General features: G+C 52.3%; 2 protein-coding genes across 3 annotated transcripts; one reads left to right on the top strand and one right to left on the bottom strand.

Annotated features, from left to right (window-relative positions):
* The first annotated feature begins 5,718 nt into the window (after nt 1-5,718).
* LOC119100369 (proteoglycan 4-like) lies at nt 5,719-9,078 on the top strand. The gene is made up of 5 exons (XM_037223469.1): nt 5,719-5,794; nt 6,091-6,138; nt 6,573-6,726; nt 7,353-7,498; nt 7,837-9,078. The coding sequence occupies exons 1-5, from the start codon at nt 5,719-5,721 to the stop codon at nt 8,934-8,936; spliced, it is 1,524 nt and encodes a 507-aa protein (XP_037079364.1). The 3' UTR covers nt 8,937-9,078.
* A 2,646-nt stretch (nt 9,079-11,724) lies between these two features.
* On the bottom strand, nt 11,725-19,886 carry LOC119101194 (TWiK family of potassium channels protein 7). 2 transcript variants are annotated; one of them, XM_037224481.1, is made up of 9 exons: nt 19,797-19,886; nt 19,366-19,455; nt 18,984-19,086; nt 16,086-16,246; nt 15,286-15,569; nt 13,925-14,045; nt 13,369-13,532; nt 13,017-13,087; nt 11,725-12,738 (listed from the first exon to the last, which is right to left on the bottom strand). In XM_037224481.1, the coding sequence occupies exons 2-9, from the start codon at nt 19,405-19,407 to the stop codon at nt 12,344-12,346; spliced, it is 1,341 nt and encodes a 446-aa protein (XP_037080376.1). In that variant the 5' UTR covers nt 19,408-19,455; nt 19,797-19,886; the 3' UTR covers nt 11,725-12,343. The 2 variants fall into 2 exon arrangements, with proteins under 2 accessions (XP_037080376.1, XP_037080377.1); XM_037224482.1 differs by lacking the exon at nt 19,797-19,886 and adding an exon at nt 19,703-19,794.
* Nucleotides 19,887-22,186: the final 2,300 nt, after the last annotated feature.

The raw sequence follows: 22,186 nt of genomic DNA, 5'->3' as shown, positions 1-22,186 counted from the left end.
TTTTAGCTATTTTCTAGTCCAAGTTACGTTGTCAGCACTTTGTAACAGCACTTCACTTTCCTGCAGTCGCTACCGCCATCATCATAACACCGCCGTGCGCACCTCCGCTGGTGCGAATAAAGGAACGTTTGTGATCCCTGCGAGTGGCAAGGGCCTGCTCCGGGAAGCGCCTTGGCTAACACGCGCCCAGGTGGCCGGCTGAAGACAACCTTCGTTCGGGTGAGCGGGGTCAATTTGACCCTGCCCACCCGAGCAGGCGTTAAACTTGGAATCAGCTCTCCGGCCTGTTCAATTTTTCCGACCTTGCGTACCTTTTAAGACATTCTTCACAACGTTGCCGGTGTAGATTATCACGTACAAGGACTGGTTTGTGTGGACCCCAGATGACCGCACGGTCAAGGTCATAGCCGAGAGCATGACACGCTGGCACGTGCAGAAGCGGGCGCCTTGCCCGAGCACGTGCACGAAAACGTGCCGCGAGCCGCCCGTGCCGTCAGTTTGCTGCCCGAAAACATCATTTGTATGCGCATCGTGCGGTATGAAGACTGCCAGTAAATGTCAGAGGAGTACACTAATGGAATCCATTAAAAACTCTATGGATTACCACTGAAAAACATATTTGAAGCGTTGAATGCGGACCAGGGGTCGTGAGCGTGGACAAGTGAGCAGAAGGAGAAAGCGTGGTGGGGACGGAAACGCGTTATTCCACACATGCCTCCCAGACAAGCGGGACCTTGGACTGTGCCCGGCGCTGCCAATACAGCCATTTTGTTCAGTACGGGAGAGTACAGAGACTTGCATAAGCTTTCACCCAAAGTTTCCTCACAATAAAACTACTGATGGTAAAATTGATATGCTTATATCTGCACATATATTTGGTACACAGCTATATGCGTAGTGGTGAGGCTTTGGGGTGCACATCTCCAGTTTTTGGCAACTTAACTCTGACTGAGGCCCTTTCAAATGATGCAACCTGCCCCACCCTGGAGTAAATCACATCACGTGGTGGGCAAGGTTGCATCGATGCTTGCTATGCACGAAGCAGACTGCATCGCAGGCAAACTGAATGCGCTACGATATATAATGAATTTCTGCCCAACTTAATCAGTCAGTGTGCTTTGCAATTGGTGTTTTGGTTCCGGTGGTTCAGGTAGGAATTTTGGATCTACAAAATCAGTCATGTCAACAAGTCATGCCAGGCACGTCAGTCAATCATTGCCAGCAATATATGTGTCTTCATATATGTCTCGGTAACATTGTTGAGACTGCGGCATTGTAGCAGCGTTAGCAGCAAGAGGACGGTCTTAACGAGGTGGGTTGCGGAACTTTACGTGTGATCTAACTTCTGTTCTGGTCAATTACGAGCTGCTGTGGCTTTTACCCATCTGTTTTTCTGCGACCATTTCACTGAGTTTGCCAGTTCTCATTACAATCCACACCCCTGTGTTTCACCACGCAAAGAACAACTGCTTTGGTGACTGTAAGGGCGGGACGTGACCGTTTATGCCACAGAACAGTTCAGGCTGCAAGATCGCAACAGTCGCTTTCGATCACTTTCGTGTTATGTAATTTTCGTTCGGGTTCACTTTCGTCTCGTGCTGCAATCACTGTCGTTCGGGTTTCTGACATCGCAGGATAATTATGCCGGATAAGGCCTTTTCATAGTCCCAGACCTTCTCTGTCTATTGGCTCGCTCTCTCGGAATTCATGTTTCATGCTTCTCCTCTTGGTACCCGCCCCATGGTGGGGTGGGCTTTACGTAGCGTCAAGAGCATTAACCTATCTTTGTGATGAGACGGATTATCAGAGGATGGCGTGCAAAAAACATTAGCATTTTAACATTGACATTCACGAGCGATCTGGATGCAAAACCAACCGAGCTGCTGGAAGCCTTGATAAGGTCAAATACGCGCTGAAAAAGCACCCCACAAAGTCTCTGAGTAAGCACGGCTAGTCCCTGGTTTACCGTGCAGTTCGCCCTGGAAAATGGCCGGAAATGACCTGACGACTTCGTAAAGTTCTCCTGCAGGATACAGGTAAAGCAGCGACCGCCAACGCTCCACAGGCCATATCGAGAGTATGTGCACGTGGTCTGGATAGTCGATTGCCGCGGAACCAGAACCACACCCAACACACCGCCTTTTGGGGATCCTAGTCACCAGACCACACCATCGAGAGGACGCCGCATGATCAGCGATGTTGCGTCAGCATGGCGATCAGCAGCGGCGAGACCATACAGCCGGCCTTCTTCTTCCTGAGGGAGACGGAAGAGTGGTACCCGCTGATACGAAGCGGAAAACATAAATCCTCGAACCGATGTGGAACACCCCGCGGAGAGCAAACAATGATAGCTGGAAGTTTCAGCGAGATAGAGCAGCACCGCACACCGCTGCGAGTCCGGAAGCCGGCTGCAAGATCATCTCAGGCAGCGCGTCATCACACGCAAGACCGCGATCGGGTTGGCCCTGCCCTCGCCAAACTTGAGCCTAACGGGCTTCTGCTGGTGTATGATTGCTGAATAAATTTTGAAGTGTTGTGCTAGAGTGCCATTTTTAAAAGTAAGTTTGCCAGTGCGTCTGTGTAGTGATTTGTGCTGCTGTCAGTTTTGAAATAAACCACCAACCACTTTGAAAGATATTGTGGTTTTGTAAGCAATATCTTTGATATTCAGATGGAGGTGTGCATTTAATTCATTTGCCCGGGAATGCCTGATCCTCGAATATATTTTGCTAGAGGGTTTTGTTATTTCATCACAACAACGCAAAAAGCCGCTGTTTTGCTTGTTTTCTGCCGTATCGCTTTTAGCTAGAATGCTGCAGCAATGACAGCTTCACCAGATTGTACGTGTTCCATTGCACTCGTTTCAGGCCAAAACCTTGCAGAATTGCTGCACCATAAACGGAAAACTACTTGCGAAAAGAATGATTTCGCATCGATCAATGCAATATGTTAACACCTCCGACACATCGAACTAAAGAATATTGGTAGACAGGACCAATCACTTAAAAAAAGGAGGGCGTTTAAATGCCCATCAAAGCTTAGGGGCTTAATTTTAATGGGGGACCTTAAACAGTACACGTTCCTGATATGTTCTTTGACATCACATCACATGCCGGGTCTATGTGAGGGACGACGAGATGCTGGTGCGGTAACAAAACTTATAAATTCACGACTCATGAACCCACGACTCACGAACCCACGACCCATGAACCCACGACTCATGACCGCATAATTCATGAATCCACGACTCATGAACCCACGCCTCATAAACCACGACTCACAGACCCACGATTCATGCACCCGCGACTCATGACCCACAACTCGTGACCCAAGACTCGACAGAGGACGGCAAAACACCAGCGCGGTAACCGAGCCCGAACCCACGATTCCGCGCCCATTCGTGAATGCACGCTCCAACCAGCCGATCTTCGCCGTCCCAAGGCGCATGGTCTCTCAATGCAGAAACGTTGCATTTTGCGCATACTGTCGGGACTTCAAGAGGGAGTTTTTCTGTGCAAGCTCCCTGATTATATTACAGCAGCATTTACGACTAGAAGTAATTGTTTGAGATTGCACAAACTCATTACGGCACCCCTTTGCAGAACACTTTTTAAGCTTTGAAACAGCTTATTGAGTAAACCATATCGGCCGTACAAAGCCCCTATTTGTAAGGTTTCGTCGGCACTACGGCCGTCTGGGTCAGCATCTGATGAGGAGCGGCCTGCTGTGCTGCGGAGTGCGCTCCCCGCCTGGGGACGGCCACCGGGTGGGGTCGGGTGGTGGCCGTCTATCTGAGGAGCGGCCTGCTGTGCTGCGGAGTGCGCTCCCCTGCCTGGGGACGGCCACCGGGTGGGGTCGGGTGGTGGCCGTCTCCGGCGTCCCCGGGCCTCAGCTGGGCCGGCCCGACTGACACCCGCCTCCCGACTACTGTCTCCCCCCCCCCCCCCGCCGCCGCAGCGGCAGGCCCAGCTGTAGTCCGGAGGCCGGCTCCCTCGCAACGCTCGTTTTTAACGTCGTAAGAACTCTCAGCAAGGCCTGGCCGTCTTCAAAGGCAGACGTGAATAGACGAGGACGTGAGGGTGGATGTAAATAAAATCCATTGAGGTTCCTCGCGCGTTTTTTTCGCAAGAGCGGTCCTCACGTGCAGCTTGGTACAGGACAAAGGCGGGCTGTGTTCTCAGCTCTCTGCCGACTTCAAAGTTGGTCCGCCCAAGCGACCACAACAGTGGAGGATATGCTCAGAGGCTTAATTGGTTCGTTGTCTATGTGCATACGCGCACGCGAACACAAAGCTGACAGGTGATAAGTTGCTGTTGAGTTCCAGCTAACTGTTATGCATCATACATTTATGCTATGGAACGTCAGCCAAATGCTGGTTCCTTGTTTGGAATAAACCCTTTTCGTAATGGTTTGCAATTTGTGTTAAGGTAAAACGAAATTAAAGGCAACAAAAATGTCTATGTGTCTATATGAGTTTTTAACACACTGGGGTAAAGTCAGTGAATGAACGGGGCAATACTGAAAAGCGAGGGTCGTAAAATGACTGCCCGCGCTTTGTAAGTAAAGCAGTTTCCAACAACGTCCCGGGAAAATAACAAAACACCCTACCAACCTGTAAAATTGATTAAAACTGCAAGTTTAGCTCAGCATTTATTACTCATCGTTTTTGCAAAATGTTCATCTTACTGAACACCCGAGAATGTACCAAAAAGCAAAGAGCAGAAAGACTCAAGATTAACGAGATAATCTAGAGGACTAGTGGACAGAGCTGTGTTGAAAAGCGAATGTCACAAACTAACCGCTTAGGCTTTGCGAGTAAATCGGTTCCCAATAGTATCTCTGGAAACTAACCTAACGTAACCTAACTCCTGACCTTACCTAAGCTTATCAAATTGTGAAATTAAGTAAAACTGAAAGCTTCGTTCTGTATTTATTTCCCACCAGTTTCGCACAATGCTCTCCGTAACCAAAAGACGAGGATATGCCAAAAAGCCAACAGTTGAAAGACTTCAAACTGACGAAACAGGTTAGGGAGACATTCCAACTTACGTCTCTGTAGAGACACTGAGAGATCAAGACAGAGCGTTAAAATAGAAAGTCTGACGTCATGTCTGCAAGTGTTGGCGCCTGCCAACTCCCCTAGGGCTACAATGTCCCCGGCTCTCTCTCTCTTCTCTATCTTCTCTCTCTCTCTCTCTATTTCTCTCTCTCTCTCTCTATCTCTCTCTCTCTCTCTCTATCTCTCTCTCTCTCTTCTCTCTCTCTCTCTCTCTCTCTCGGTAGGTGCTTACCTGACACTACCCCTCTGTGTGTGCTGACCCCTGGCACTGCCTCTGTGCGTACTGAACCCTCACGCAGCCCCTCTGTGTTTGCTGACCCTGATGCTGCCCCTGTGCTAACACCCGACACCATCTCTCAATAGGTACTGACCCCTGGCACTGCCCTATGTGTACTGGGCCATGACACCGTCTCCTCTGGATGCGAGTACCCTCTTTTCGCAGGTGGTGATCCGTGACACTGCCCCACTGCTAGCGGTGCGACCTCGTGCACAAATCGGCTGCCTGCCAGGTTTGAACTTCTGCGAACTGGTCGTCGATAGCGGAGCGGGCGGTCCGTCAGTCCCGATGACATGTCACTTGTTACCGTGTCACGTGCCAAGGCCAGCCGACACGTCCGCGCGGCGCGAGCACAAACAAAGCCGGCGCGCAGTGCCCAGACATGCTGCCGCGTGCCCTCGTCTGCACGGTCACCCTGCTCGTGGATGGCCTGTGCTGGACGGCCACCGCTCAGCAGGGTGAGCTGATTGTCCTCTCGCCCACACCAGCGGACCGCGCTCACGGCCACCTGGATTGCCGGGCCGCGAGGCTTGCAATCTCCGCATGAGCGGGGAGTGGGCGACCGAGGAGTGCCGGTTCTTCGCTGCTGCACGAGATCCCGGAAAGCCCGCTGATGGAGATTGTCGTGGATGCGCCTGGACTCGTGTTTTTATATGTAAAAGCGCCCCTGGCTTCGGTCATTGATCGTGCTTTTTACGCCGCCGTCTTGTGTCCGGTGACTGCTCCTTAACGTGAGACGCGTATTGCTTCGCAGCTGAGTGGGATCTGGTGGTCGCCTTCTCCGGGGCGAAGGAGGAATTCTGTGAGTATGGTTGGCATGGTTACCAAGCTCCATCTCGCGCAGTATGCCCTTATAGCTAAACGCTTTCAGTAAACCATTTGTCGGTGGAAGTGGGTGCATACCGCAGAAAACCCAAGATCTGCCGATGGACACGATTGCCCAACGTGATCATGGGACGCCGCCATGCCGCGAACCGTTTGGTTTTTTCGTTGTCGGCTGCAGGCCAGCATAATCTTTTTTCGTGCGCTTTGTGGTGTATGAGATGTGTTGTCAAATAGACATCGCTACAGAATAAAACGAAAAAGCTTTTACATCACTTATCTAATTCGCACGAGTCCCAAAAAATGTCTGACAACCGCCACGTTGCACCCGAAATAGACCCACAGCCCTTTCGTACTTTGTAGATCTTCCCACATCGCTCGCCATGCTGTCTCATCTGTCGCCTCTGCCGGCAGCGCCGGACGCGCCGTGCTACGTGCCGGGTCCGAGGCATGCTCTCTCACAGCTGCAGCGGGTGACGGGCTCATCGCCGCCCTCGCTGACAGTCTGCACCTGTCGATGCCGACGGCACGCCGACCAACGCTTCGCCGTCTTCGTGCCGGTCGGCAGGTCAGAATGGACCCTCTGCCGTGGGTTTGTGACCCTCTGCGGAACGAACCTTCTGCCGTGGGTCTATGACCCTCTGCAGAACGAGTCCTCTGCCGTGAGTTTGTGAAGGATATGCACGAAGAGGGTGCTGGGTGGGAACGGGATGTCCGTGGATCGGGACAGGTAAGATATGTGGGTTTGCTTTGGCTAGGGGCTTAAAGTACGAGCGGAAGGTCTGTCCAGGAGGCTTTAAGGTAAGGACGGAACATTCGCCGGGAGTTGTAAGGTAAGGACGGACATCGGCGGGAGGTAAGGTATGGACGGTTACAATTCGCCGGGGAGTGTAAGGTAAGGACGGAACATTCGCCGGGAAGTGTAAGGTAAGGACGGAACATTCGCCGGGAGTGTAAGGTAAGGACGGAAAGTGAGCGTTCGGGAAGGCAAGGTCGGAAGGCGTCCCGAGTTCGTTCAGGAATATTAGGACCACAGCCAGTATCGCTGTATTGAGCGGCCGTCATAACATCTTCATGCAGCCAGTTTGCTAACACAGTCTGACGTACCAGGCGTGTTGGGCAGACATGACGGCCATGCCCAGCGTATCAAATCTCTATCTCCAGCGAATAAATCGTACACCTCGTCCCTACCAGCGGCGGGGGCTGCTACTGCACCGACTCGATAAAGAAAGTAGGCTTCGCCGCCACCAGCAACGCAACATGCGCCGACCCGTCTCTCAACGTCCGCCTGGTGATGGAGACCGGCAGCCCGGCGGCCAAGAAGCTCGCCTGTTCGGCAGGTGAGAGCCGGGGCCAAACTCAGCTCCGCCGCACCCCGGGGCCATGAGGTCCGGCCGGCGTCCGCGCGCGTTCCGCAACTCAATTTGCCGCTTCACTCGGCGCATCGAACGACCCGATGTTGACCGTGGCATATCGGCCAGGCGGGCCTCGTGTGATCTCTGACCCCTGACGCTCGATGGCGGCCAGCAGCCAGCGTGTGCCGCACGTCCGTACTTCGCAGTTGGCAACGATCAATGCGGGTGCTGAATTCCAGTGCATTTGGGATGACGCACGGTTAGAAAAGGGAGCAGTTCTGAAGTGCTGTACGTCACATCGCTCATCTAAGTTTGTTTTTCAGCGAATGCTAAAGCACCGGATATTTCGGTGAAGGTACCGCTAAGAGCAAACAGAAACCCAGAAATGTCTAAGGCCAACGATTCCAGCGAGTCATCATCTCCAGGGGAGGCAACCGCCACTTCCATTAACGTCAAGACATTGCAACCAGTGAGTAGCCAACAGTCCGGCTCCACGATCACCAACGTTCGGGTAACTACGTCTGCGGAAGCAACAGCAACAGCCAGCACGAAAAGGCCGGCAGAAGGCATTTCGTCAAATGATACCGTAACCACTGAAACGAGCTCATCTGCCATGCAGGAAACAGGAGCCCAGGTATCGAGCGAAGCACACGTTGTCGCGACGGCGAGCGAAGCCAACAGCACCAGCAACAGCTCAGCCACGATGTCAAACCCAGCAGTCGACGGGGAGACACTAACAACTAAGTCTGCACAACTAAACACAACCGCCGTTGCTCCACCAGTCGAACGGACCACGAACCAATCTTCAGCATCTTCCTCTACTTCCCCGCTGTCAGCTGAGAACGCAAGCGCAAACGCGAGCGCAGCAAATGACGTGCGTCGAAACGGAACTGCGACCCCAAGCCCACCCGCAGAAGTCGCAGCTAACAGTACAGAAAGCGTCCCCGTTACACAGCCGATGGTGGCAGCAGCATCAGCCCGAGATGACTCCAGCAAAGAGCCAGCAGCCGGCGCCTCAACCGCAGCTGTCCGCCGGGTGGAGACGATGGCGGCAGCCGCCCAGACCTCGGCGCACGATCAGGGGAAGACAGCCGCCGTCCAGCAGAAGACTAGTAACGGACCTGGACCTGCCGCCCACAAGCCGTCGCCGCTGGCCCGACTGGAACGGCTGCTGACAAGCCGCAAGCTCATCCTGGCGCCCAAGAGCGCGCCTCAGGCGCCGAGGCCGCCCGTCCCGAATGCCGGCCGTGACACCGTCCGCCAGCTGACACCTGGCGGCTTGCCGGCAAACTTCAAACTGCCTCCGCCGACGACAGGGCTGCAGCTGCTCGGCGTCAGTGAGGGCGGCTCGAGCGTGAGGCAGTCCGGCCCCCATGGTCAGCAGCTGCTCACCCAAAGCCAGCGGCTAGGGCTTGACGTGTAGGCAAATGCTTTAAACTGCTGTGATACGACGTCTTCAACGTGGGGAGAAGTTCTGCTGATGTTGCAGTCAGATGGCACTCGACGAGAATGCAAACCGGCAGTTGGCAGTGGTGGGCGGCCACTATCGGAACCACTTTAGAGTAGCTAAAACAGCAAACCATCACCAACAGAAATAATAAATGGTTGAATACCAACAATACAATGATGCTGAAAGCCCGATAGTCTAAAGGCACATATCGACGGGGTCAAAAGATATGAGAACGATTGTTAAATTAATCACGTGAAAAGCGCGCTCTGCCAACAAAGGCAGCGAATTTCATGACCAAAGCAAGCGTAGGCACGTGCAGTCAGAAGTCTGAAGTTTTCAGTGAGGACAGTCTAACCGATGCATCGTACAATAAAGCTATTGACAAGCCTAGCAGCATTGCAAAAATGACCTCACGAAACCAGCTAGACGTTGACTTGGTGCCATTCACCCTTTCATTTCAACGTAATATCCTGTATGCTCGCACGCATCGTCACATAGGATAAACAGCCTGTTTCCCGTATTTAAGGCGAGCTAAGTGTTATGCCAGTGGGTTTCCACCTCCTGAGCCTTGTCATCGGCTACAATGCCTGCAAGCATATCAGTCTTTTGACGCAGCCCTTTCTGCAAAACCTTGAAAAGCGTTTGCACACCTCTCAAAATCACTGTAAAACGGATAGCCAGGGTTCGCTTCCCATGCATCAAATTCGGTTGGATCTGGTGGGTAAGACCTCTGGGCTGGTGTTCTAGCTTATTCAGATCGGAGATGGCTTGGCTTGCTTAATCACCGGCTAAGAGAAATGACAAGGCGTTTTTTAGTGATGTTTAGTGGTGTGAGCAATTAACACATGATTTTGAAGAGGGGGGATGCCAATGAATATAATCTCATGATTATTGCAGCCGGTGACAACGCTCACAAGATGAACGCGCGCCAATCGATGTGCACTGAACACATCCCACCGTTTAATGTCACCCATTACAAATTGTGTTCGTGAAGATTTGTACGGAGGTATGATGAGATGTGAAGGTCTGCTTTGTAGGAACATCTTTTTATTTGAAATGCATTGGCGCTAATTTTTGTCTTGGTGAGGGTTGAACATGGGCAAAAAAGTCAAAGTGAGACCGAATAGAGCAGAAGAGGGGTCAAGTGAGGTACCAACAAATTTGCATACACACCATCGAGTCTTTCCCGCCTCAAAAATTCGTGTTGCACCCATCTGGACGTGGTTTGATATGCTTTCTTTTCCAATTATTGGTGCCTCCCTCCCTACACATACCATAAAACGGATCCCTTTAATCAAGTGTCACACTACTTAGATGCTGCTGTGAAAAATGTAAAATTACTAACAGCGAAATGACTTAAAACTACCGAACTTCAAGCATTTTAGCGTAATCCCTAAACATGCATGCAATTTGACAAAGCTTGCACTCTGGGTTGAACGTTCTCATGCTGGATTAGTGACCTTCAATATACCAAGAGTAACTGGTTAAGGACGGTGTAACGCTAAAATAAGGGTTATATTGAGTACCGTCAATATAATCATTATTCAGCGTTACAACGTCGTTGAACAAGTGCCTGCTGGCATTTTGAAGGTCGATAACTCAACGTAAGAACTCTAAGCTCATAAGGCCAAAAAACCAGAAGGTGAGTGCCTTTCCTTCTTATATCAAGTGAAACAAACATTATTAAGCTTGCCGTGAGCCGGAGAGGCAGACCAGCGCTGAGCAATCCTGTTTTCCCAAACAAAGTTACTCTGGGACACCCCCACTACGTCTGGCCTCGTGGGGACCCCTGCTCTCAACCATGCCATAATGAAGTGACTCGTCATTAAGACAGCGATGCTTGCCTCGAGTTGTACTGATGCTGTGACGCCAGTCTAAAACGCCGCACGGGTCATCGATCTGTGCACCGTGCACCGACTCTTAGTAACAGGGGCTCCAAGACAAGACGGGCGACGGTGCAGGACTGAATGGCACCTCCGTGCGATGAATGGGTTTGTGGCACTCAGCGCACTGCTGGGGCTACATCGCATGAAGAAAGCTATGCAATTGCTTCAATGCCTGCAATGGTACCAGTATGGTTTAGCTGAGGTAGCGTGCTTGCATGTGTCAGCCGGAGCCACTAACGTAATGCTGGTGCGCACCATCTCGTGTCGTTCGGAGGTGCAGACAACCAACCACATAATGCACTTCAACGAATGCCGCTCGCTATGCCACGTTACGAGTTACCGTTAGCTATACATGCTTTTTTATCAGCTACTATCAGGTAACAATAATGATATGATTATATATAATCAATTATGACTTAGCAGTAGTCGCGGAAGGAAGCCTTCAACCTGAGCAGCAGAAAGTCACAAAAATAACTTAAAACTCTACCTCTTTGAAGTTTATTTTGAACGCTCTCCTCAGGATACCAATGCACTTGACAAGGAGTCACTTAATCTCCCAGGCCAAAACTCATCTCAATTCTTGATGAGGGGAATGCTGAGTGAGGGAAAACGCTGAGATCTGAGGTTCATTTGACTCCATGTTACATTTCGGTGATACTGTTGGTGCAAGAATGAAGAGGGTTAAGCCCGATCTGGCCATAAACACATGACGGCGCTTCATTGCGTATTATACCAGCAAATGCCTCGGCTACCATAGACGTCAGCTCAAAATACGATATTCCAAGTCGGAATAATTGCGTCACAGCTCGAAGCCAATCGTTTTGAGTGAATCGAAATTTTTACGGCTTCACACTCAGAGATTAAGCAAACACCTGTACCGAATGCCTTGCTTTATTTTGAATAGACCTTCATCTGCACTCACGCGCGCGGGCATTCACACTGTGACAACAGAAGAGCGTACGTAGCCCTCCCAAACAAAGGGAAGAGCCGGCGCCTGGGCGGGAGGAGCGGAGAAGGCATCACATGGGCCGTCGAAGAGCAAGGGGCTACCCCGGCTGCCCTCCCCGCTCCGCTGTTTGGCACGTGTACTTGAATCGCGGGTCCCCAGTCCCATTGGTCGTAGTGAGCCCAGTGCGCGGGTCTTCCCTGGAGGCTGTCGCACGGGCAGGACCCGAGTCGGAGTCGCCGATCGGAGTCAGACGGCCCAGGAGGAGAGGGAGAGAGGGGGGGGGGGGGGCGGGGCCGGTCTGACTCCGAGCGGGACCGCTAAACCGCGGGCCAGCCCGGGAGATCACGTGCACAAATAGCGAGACGCCCGCCGTCTGCGTGAGCCGACGACGGAGAACTCTCGAAACAGGTGAGACACGCCGATGGGCACGGATAGTGCCAGGCCACACGGTCGTTGATCCGAGTCGAGTCCTCGTTCGCGCCTTGGTCGTGGTTTTCCTCTGTCACTCACAGCTCTCCGGCCTCAGCAGCGCGGACCGAGGCCTCTCACGCCACCGCGCCCATCTCCTCGTCGATCAGCTGATCGGCGCTCTCCACCTTACTGACCGGGGCAGGGGCCAGGGCCGGGGGCGGGGCCGGGGCCGGGGCCGGGGCTGCGGCCGGGGGCGGGGCCAGCGGCTCGTCGGCCCCTTCCTCCGGGTCGACGGGGCGCTTCTTCTTCTTCTTGCGGCGCCTCTCGCCGGACGCGGGCTGCGACAGGTTGCCGTCGGCGTCGAGCGGTGTCTCTGGCACCTGGTCCTTGCGCGAGCGCTTGTACTTGACGCGCGAGCGCGACGCGCGCTTGTCCGAGTCGATGATGCCCACCTCAGCGGCGAACCAATGCACCTTCGAGACTATCTGGTCCTGCATCATCTGGATGCACATGCTGATCAGGGCCATGCCTGCCGGCGAGGACGGCACGGCGTCAGACCAGCGGAGGCGAGGGAATGAGCTCAGAGACAACATATGCATAAGGTTTGTGAAGACACATGCACCATACTTTCATTCGATCACACTGCGTCACTCACAAAAAGAGTAGTGATGCATACATAGGACATGCATGACGCACACTGAACTCAAAGATGCACCTACTTGCTCTGGGACGCTCTGACATGACTAGACACATTATGCCCAATAGAATACGTGCACGCTGAAGAGACATCAGTGATGAGTACCTTACCAAAAACGCAATACAGCGTGATGGCGATCATCTTGAACGCGGCGCCCCCGCCGTCTTTGTAGTCGAGGAAGCTGTCGACAATGGTGACATTAGAGCACTCATCTGAAGAGGTCTGCGCCATTCGCCTTGGCGCCGAATGTCCGCAGCTGACGTTGTATGGTCGCCGAAGAGGGAACACGGGCTGGGCGCAGGCTCGCGTAAAAATGGCACCGCTCCCGCGCTATCGGTCAGTGCAGACATTGCGGTTTAGCTCATAACACAGCGTGGCCGACGCAGCGTAGGCTGCCGATGGCTGGTTGGCTTTGCTCTGCGGCTGGTGAGACGCACCCGCTAGAGTCTTTTGGATGAGTACCTGTTTCCCGGCACCATATCTCCGAAGCCGATGGTGGATAGCGTGACGAAGCTAAAGTAGCACGAGCTTCCCAGATCCCAGCCCTCCCAGTTGGAGAAGATCAGAGCGCCCATCAGCAGGTAGAACACGATCAGCACCATGTTGATCGTGATGGGCACCAGCACCTGTAGCAAGCGGTGCGATTTAATGTAGTACCATACATAACGATGAATTCATACAATTTATCACCGAGCAAGAACAACGCAGCGTCGTCACAGGCGAAATGTTACCTGTCTTGAACATGGGGGATATAGTTTGTCTAACTAAGAGTTCTGCAGCAAAGTTGATGCATTCCGTGTCTGTTCTTGATTATTCCGTCACGTGCATGAGTAATACACAAACAGCACAGTGTCTTTGCTACTAGACACAACACAAGTGCTGACCGGTCCCTGCCTGCAGACAGAACACCGCTAATAACTCATAGCTGGATCAAATGAACATGTGTCATGCCATTCTTCTCCGTGCGCGACCAGTCCACCTGAGCGGTGGCATCTGACCTGAGCGGTAGGCATCTGACCTGAGCGGTAGGCATGTACGCCTCATGGCCGACTTGGTCATTGACGAGTCGCCTGACCTTCTTGCCGAAGCCAGCCTCGGCCTGGTAGCGTCGGGCGCGACACCAGCGGCAGCACACCCGGCTGAAAGGGCCGCATAACCGCTGACCACCGGTCCTCACACGAGATCGGCTCACCGCCTCCAACGGTGACCGCCGGTCCTCACACGAGATCGGCTCACCGCCTCCAACGGCGACCGCCGGTCCTCACACGAGATCGGCTCACCGCTTCCAACGGCGACCGCCGGTCCTCACACGAGATCGGCTCACCGCCTCCAACGGTGACCGCCGGTCCTCACACGAGATCGGCTCACCGCTTCCAACGGCGACCGCCGGTCCTCACACGAGAACGGCTCACCGCTTCCAACGGCGACCGCCGGTCCCCATACGAGATCGGCTCACCGCTTCCAACGGCGACTCCAGGTGGTATAACGGCGGCAAAATTAACAACCAACTTTCAGCGATTTGTTGGGGCAATGACGAATTCTGATAATGACATGGGCAAGCTTGGGTTTGGCTTCGGAGGAATGGATATAGTTCGGGAATCGATTCGAATTTGGCCCGCATGATATTCTGATTCGGCTTCGTCGTCCCTCACTACACCGGATTGGGAACTGATTTGCATAGCCACCATACACCCAGAGTTGATCCGATTTCACTTCAGGTAGGTTAGTCGTGGGCCCAAAGACTTATTTGTTTGAGTGTGTCGCACATGACTCGTAAACTCGTTCTCCTATTACATATATGTGTATATATATAAATATAAATACATATATATATATATATATATGTATATATGCATATACATGTATATACACACACATATGTAATCTGTACATACATATATACAGTGTTATACACGCATATATATACATATATATATATATAAATGTATATATACACACATATATATATATATATATATATATATATATATATATATATATATATATCCACAAAAAATGCACTTCAACACTGCCACGAAGGCAGGGTTATCACCCGCAGTGTTTAACAGCATTTGACTAAAATTATACACTATTCCGTACATTGATGGAGCCGGACCGTTCCTTAAATCAGTGACGTCCATATTTGTCGGTGCAACATAGTTTGCATCTTGCCAACAGCCTATAGTTCATCGCAGCGTTTCAGACGTGAGTTCAAACTTGAAGAGCTCTGTTCCTTTTCAGCGGCACCGCGGTGTGAGTGCTACGACTGCTTGTGAATATCGAGGTCATAGTCCTGACCTTCGGATGGATGTAAAGGCCCACATCACCGGGCTAACCTTCGAGCACCGGGCACCTGAAGACCGAGGTCGCAGTCCTGACCTGTAGGTGAGGGTGAAGGCCGATGCCATGGAGTCGCCCACGTTGGCCAGGAAGACCAGCAGCAGCGGCGTGCCGATCATGGCGTAGCAGATGGTGAACATCTGGCCGGTGAAGGTGATGGGCGCGATGTGACCGTAGCCGATGGTCGTCATGATGGTGATGGTGAAGAGCAGCGCCTTGGGGAACGTCCAGTCGTAGTTCCATTCGTCCACAGTCCCGTCGTATTTGAAGTTCTCCACTGCGTTTATGATGAACTGCTCCATCGTTTTCAGGTTGATCTTGATCTACCAGCGAAAAATGGCAACTTTATTCGGATTCGTAGAGGCTGTTTAGGAGGTGTTTTGGTCCCTGCATGAATAACATCGGATCGTTTATCATATCATAATCATCAGCAGCCGCTAACTTTTTTAGTGTGGAAGAGCAAGGGGCTAAGAAAAGTAAGCCACTTCGGCAGCAACATGCTTTGTACTTGATACAAGTTACGACTCAAAATATTTTGCATCGTAGACCTTCAATCGCGCATTAAATCTCTATGCCTACTGAGCGCAGATGCATGCTTTTATATTAAGGCTAAAATTGTTTCCCATATCCCAGTGGCTTGGAGAATGTCAGCCGTCCCGGCTTGGCGAGCGATCCCATGATGTCCTTATTTAGAAACATATGATTTCGCCAGCCAATCGCGACTTTTATACATTTAAATGCAATGCTGAAAAAACTTACGCAGCTCAAAGTACAGCTCAAAGCCCTGAGCGACTAGACACTGCATGGTCGAATAGGGCACTTCGCCAGACAGTCATTACCCTGTGGTCCCACTGAGCAAAAGTCAGATTCTTGCCCTGGTAGTGCCAGAACAGGGAGCTCATGTAGTTGTAGGCGTCGTTGATGTCGGCGGCGCGAACCTTCTTGAGAGCGTACCGCTGCTCCTCGGCCGGCAGCTCGATCTGGACGTACATCCAGGCCCCTGCAACGGCACGACGCAGTTGGTCCCGCTCCGGAGCAGATGACCAGCATCACAGGACCACAGCCGCAGCACTCGTGGATGTTAGCCGGCGTTTTCGCGTCCTTGCCCATGGCGCTCATCCGAGCCACCGACCCCAGGTCACCGCATGGCGTTACAATTGGGCGCGCAAAATCTCTGAAATCTCTCAGACCGGCATGGCTCACCATGGTCTCTAGTTTGGTGTCCCAACACCGCCAAGGACCATTAAAGCGGGCATGTAGCACTGACAGGAATCGAACCCAGCAAACGAATACTCTTATCGTAGGGTTCTTGGAAATAATATTCTGATTAGAAAAAAAACAGTGTCTAAGCCCGGCAAAGTCCGGACACCCGGATCTTTGTCACCTTTACGCTTTGTATTCGCCCGCAGCAGCATGGTCTTAAGACGTAAATGTCACCATAATAAAGATACCACCAGCTGGTAGTAGCTTTTCATTGGGCTCGTATCGGACCCAAAATTTGCAGATGATTTACAGCATGAAAAGCAAATATATCGGAAAAATAACGGCTTCTTATAAATTGAACGAGCGGGTTGCAATAAAGCACCCATGCCGCATCGATGTTGGCGGGCCCAACCCCTTTGAAGCGTGCCGGTACCGTGAGTCAGGGTCTTAATCATCCACTTCTGGCCAAACACTTGAAGTCAGCATGACTCGAAAGTCCACCAGCCACGAGGTCGCCACCCATTCTTGGTACGTGATTGGTATCCATTGACCAGCGGCTTGTATTGATTTCTTCGCTCGGTACCTGCCGTGTTTATGCGTCCCATCGCCCAGGGAACGCAGGCCACCCCGGCCGTATCGACAAACAGCGCTGCCCTGTGTGGTCGCGTTGCCTGGGTACATCGCGAAGACGCCAGTCAGTGATACACGCTCGAAGTCGTTGATGTCTGCGGGCTGCGCGGCGTCGTGGCATCGTGGTTGCCAGCACAGCACAGCTGCGACATTATCATGCTTTGACCCGCGCTTGGTCGGTGGGGGGGGGGGGGGGGGGGGTTGACTTACGCCCACGGTTTGAAAAGCACAGGCAAAAAACGACGCTCGCAAAGAACAACGCAGAATTGTGATAAGAATAGATCATGCTCGCACCTATAGTTTTATATTTCGGATTCTTTTTGTTTTGAAGATACCAAGTCAAAGGCCTGAAGCCAGGTAAATTTTTACCAATTTTCGTAAATCATACAAACTTGTACGCATTTTTAGAAGTTTGGGCGTTTGTATGTGAGGCAGAGTATTAACTTACATGCATAGCCATCACGTGACCACAGAGCACATGACCTTGGCTCGGGTCATAACCCATCTCTTTGAGTACCATCTGCAAAACACATGCTGAGCTCAACATAGGCAGCTTCATACGGTAATTTGGGACGCATAGTTCGAAAACAGGTTGTGATATCATTTTAACGCTATAATGATTAACAATAGGTGATGGGGTCACAACAAGCATAATAGGTCACCATAATAACATTTTTCATGATTTCAGGAGAACTTCAAATATCTTTGTTTTTCTCATGCAGCTTGTGGAAGCTGGAAACCTCAGGGGAAGTAGCTTCCCCCGGCTGGGCGTGTTTGTCTCAAACCCCCGGTCGGGCGCGGGTTAAGCGGGGATGGGATGTTGGGTGGGGTGTGGGGCTTCGAGCTCAGAGTGCGCGCTAGCAGTACACTCATGATCAACAAAGCATGCCATAGTACGCTAACGTTGAGGTTGGCTATACGTGTTGATTTCCTTCCGTACGCCAGTTCCTTTCAGCTGTTTCATGACACGACCAATTTGCGTGCAAGCACTTCCCAAGCCAGTTATGAGCACGGCGTTGTGCCATTTACACTGAACCATGTCGGCTACCGTTCAAATCGCGTGTTAAGCTCAAACCTAGCTCTGCTTTTAGCACGCTGCTGTGACTGCTTTCAGCCATGTGTGCTAAATAGCGCGCATTTCTTGCACTCGATACACCTTCACGACTGATACTCACACACGTACCAAACACGTTCAGGTTTGTATCCAAGCAGTCAGCTGAATTGTGATATCCTACTAGCTGTCGTTGTGCACCAACATAATCAATCGCTTCGAAAACGGGGATATAATTAAGCTTATAAGGAGTCACTTAAAGCAGTGTGTTTTCATTCGACGGGGTATCAGACAGCTGGTTTTCTAATCCACCTGGTAGTGTCCATCCAGTAAGCGGGTCCCCCGCTTCTCAAGGATCACCAGTCCATTCATCAATTACCAAGAAAGTCTGATTTGCGGCTGCTCCGCCTTGTTTGTTTCCTTTTATCTACCTGTTCACTATCTGTTCGGAGTGTTCATCTGTCAGTTCAAGCCATGCCCACTCCGTGTTGATGTGTCTGCTCTTCCACAGCGCAGCCCGTGCGCTCGCTGTTGACCAGTGTGCTCGTCTATTTATCCACTTGCAACATTTACCGGTCCTCTCACTGACACCCTATCATTTCACAATCTTCTAACATGTTTGATTCAACAAGGGTTCCTTTTTTGTCTTTCGTTACGCCTGCCATGACTACTCATATTCAAACCGCCATAAGGGCGACTGATAACAGATCAAAAGAACAAGGTGCTCAGGTAAACCAGACCACACCGATGCTGCCACCTCCATGTCTTATGATACGATAATTCCCTATCCTCGTTGATTAATCGTCTACTGCTTTTCTATCCCTGTCCTGCCAGGGTGCTCCCAATCACTTACCGACAACTGCAAAGCCGGCCACGAGAAAGAACAAGCCGACATGTCCGAAAAGGAAGCGCAGCAGATGCGTGTAGAAAGGCGTCGGCTCCTGGTATCCGAGCGGCTGAAATGTTATTTCAACGTTTAAGTTGTGTTCAATGCAAGTAAGCATGAGTCCGCTACCTGTTTCAGCACATTGCTGCGGCATTAGGATGGTGCTTGAGACGAGCACGCGATGCCAAAACCAATTTCACATGATCAGGCACCGAGAGCGTTCCCATCACGTTCGATGAAAGTAGCAGCTACATATAAGTAACGTTAGGCGGAGAAAACGGGCCAAATGCAAACACTGCCTGAAGTACGCTTTAAGTACATTTTCTGCTTCGCTACTATGGCTCCGTACCTGCCCGTCCGGACCCTTGGCGGGAGTGCCGTTTGCGACCATGGCAGCGCTGGATTGACGCTAATGCAGGCTCTTTTTGCGCCTTCTAATCTGAAAACACACGCAGTTAACTGCCGTTACGCCCCAACAGTCTAACATACACTCCAAACAAGGTTTAGCGTACGCTACATGAGCGCACAAAAAATAAACAAACTCCGTCTCAACCACCAATCACTAATAACTCGACTTCATGGCAAAGCCGGCACAGCCATACCATAAACAGCACCTCCAGCGGTCTGCCCTAAGCGAAGGTGCTGGGGAGGGGACCGGAAGCGGCTCTCAGCCGACGCTCACTCACCATGACGGCAGGGACCGGGCGGGCCGGACATGGCGCGTGAGGTGCTCAGGAGGACAGAGGGACCGGAGGCGGCGCCCAGTCGCCGCCCACTCACCATGACAAGGACCGGACGGGCTGGACATGGCGCGTGTGGTCGCTCGTGGCCCGGGTCGCAGACGGGCGCGCCGCCGGACAGCGCCGAGCGTCCTGCGGGGGCGTCACCATGCCGCCCGCGTCAACAGAGCGCTGGCGCCGGTCGTACCCGATCACCGCCGCGGGCGACGCCATCCAGACGGACAGGCCGTTACTCGGGACCGGGAGAAGCCGCCGGCGCCGCCAAGCTTTGCGGCACCGGCACAAGCTGGCGAGATTAATTGCCGGCGGAGCGCCCTGGGGACGGCTCGAGCACCTGCGGGGGCTGGTCCATTAAGGGTCGTTACATGTCAACGAGCAACCTGCACACGCAGCGCTGCTCCGGCGGAAGCACGCTTGCAACTGTGTTCAGCGTGGGGCAACAAGTGTTCTGAGTCGTTGAGTGTGCGGTCAGCAGCCGCTGCGAATTAGTGTCCGGTGGCATGCGAGCGGTAGCCCGCACACGGGTGTATAGTATAGAATGTTCCGAACGAGCCCGCAAGTCAATGTGTCATCTGATGACTAATTTTTACAGTGAAAATAAAAATATCGGCATTTAACGCCTAGGCATTTTGCCAGCAAGCGACTCTTCTGTTTCTGATATTTCAGGTAGCGGAAACGATGCATAGCGGTCTAAACTATGCAACACCAGGCCCAGCTGTCGTGCGCCGTGGTCACGTGCCCAGCGGTGACTTGCTTAGCCGCAATTGCTCCCCCCCCCTCCCACTTGGCAATCAGCCCATCACGAACAACGACAGGAATGCTTATCGGTCAAACAGTATAAGAATATTGGTGGATTTCCATACAGCCTAGGCAAACTGTTTACCTAGGACTTAACCAAGTAAGTCTTCCAGTGGCGCGGCCCCATCCTTCGCTCACCTTTTATGGCTACTGGGCCGGGCTGCTAAACAAATAAGGTCACCGGGCAGAAGACTGCCCTGTGCCTAGGCCAGGGATGGCTCGGCACTGACCGGCAAGACTCTCTTGGTCCGGGCTCAACAGCTGTGCGCCAACGGACAGCCGCCAGTCCGTTTAATAACTAAGCAAGATAGAAAGAGGTGGTGGGAAATGCAAGGGATTTAAGCAGGCTTCCAGCCAGTTCAATAGTGAACAAGATAACGAGATAAAGTGAAAATCACCGCAATATTTCTCACATGACTCCTCACGGATGTCCTTGTTTTAGGTTCGCGGTCAATAAATGACACCCCTCATCACAAAAATGACGTGAAGACGAGTCAAGTCACGAAAAGTCAGAACGCTCCTGCAGTGACTATGGCCACTGCATCACGACTACGCTACGCAACGACACGAATCTACACCGAGACAAGGTACAAACCGCATATGCTTGCCGAAGTCAAACAGCAACTTAGTGGTGCAAAAACACCCTATCAGCGAATGCCACGACAAACTCAACGCCAGGGCCAACGTACAGTGTTGTGGACACTGTGCCTCGGTCGATCATCATGTCTGTCCACGTGCGTAGCCGATGACAACTTAATACTAGCTCATGAAATACTAACATCACGGTCGTGTCGTACTGTGCAGCAATGCGGCATAAGCCACCTCGGCCAATCGCGAAAGGCTATCAAGTGACACACGTGGCGTAGGACGTCCCATTCCGTGCCGATCGGTACCGGCCAGCGGCGCCGGTGAGCTGGCTCCCACAGGGACGGCCCGGCCTCCGGTGATGTGGAGGGGACCCACTGGTCTACTCTGCGGTGTTCTGCGCTTGGATTGCAGCTGGCGAGCTCACTACCATCATCTTTAGCTCTGGGCGTCTTTTGGTACCGCATACCTCATCCAAAACCCAGGGATTTCACGACGCTGCCGCCACTTTGTCAAAACACCGTTGCTTCAAAAATTCCGGCGCTGAAAAAAATTAACTCTGGCGTGACGCAAGACGCAAGGTAAGGCGTTAGGCGACAGTGCTCATCAGGTGTGTGTTTCCCACAAGTCACCGAAGCCTGTCGTGGTCGGTCTCACAAGTCACCGAACCCTTTCGTGATCCTTCTCGCAAGTCACCAAATCTTGGCGTGGTGAACACTCCTCTTGACCAACCGCCTGAGACGGGCAAGGCGTTTTAGGGTGCTAGGGCTTGCTGGCCATCCATTTGGTCCCCAGCAATTTGTTAGTGCGTACGGACTGTGCTACCTCTTTAAGCATATGACACATGCGATGCTGATGCTATGGGCTGGTGGCGGCGACTTCCTAGCCTGCGTACGCTCATCTCCGCGCTCGTACCCGGTAGGCTTCCATGAGGCGATGGTTTGGTGGGCGGTCTCACAGTGCACCCTCACAGGACGTCGGCAGCGTCAGCCGCCGAATGTGACGTGGGGACGGAACTGCGGGCGTCACGGCCAGTGGTGCGCACCC

The sequence above is a fragment of the Pollicipes pollicipes genome, unplaced genomic scaffold, assembly GCF_011947565.3.
Source record: "Pollicipes pollicipes isolate AB1234 unplaced genomic scaffold, Ppol_2.1 Scaffold_4881;HRSCAF=5763_pilon_pilon_pilon, whole genome shotgun sequence".
Lineage (NCBI taxonomy): Eukaryota > Metazoa > Arthropoda > Thecostraca > Pollicipedomorpha > Pollicipedidae > Pollicipes > Pollicipes pollicipes.
The sequence above is the reverse complement of the archived record's forward strand: the minus strand, read 5'-3'. Positions and strand labels throughout refer to the sequence as shown.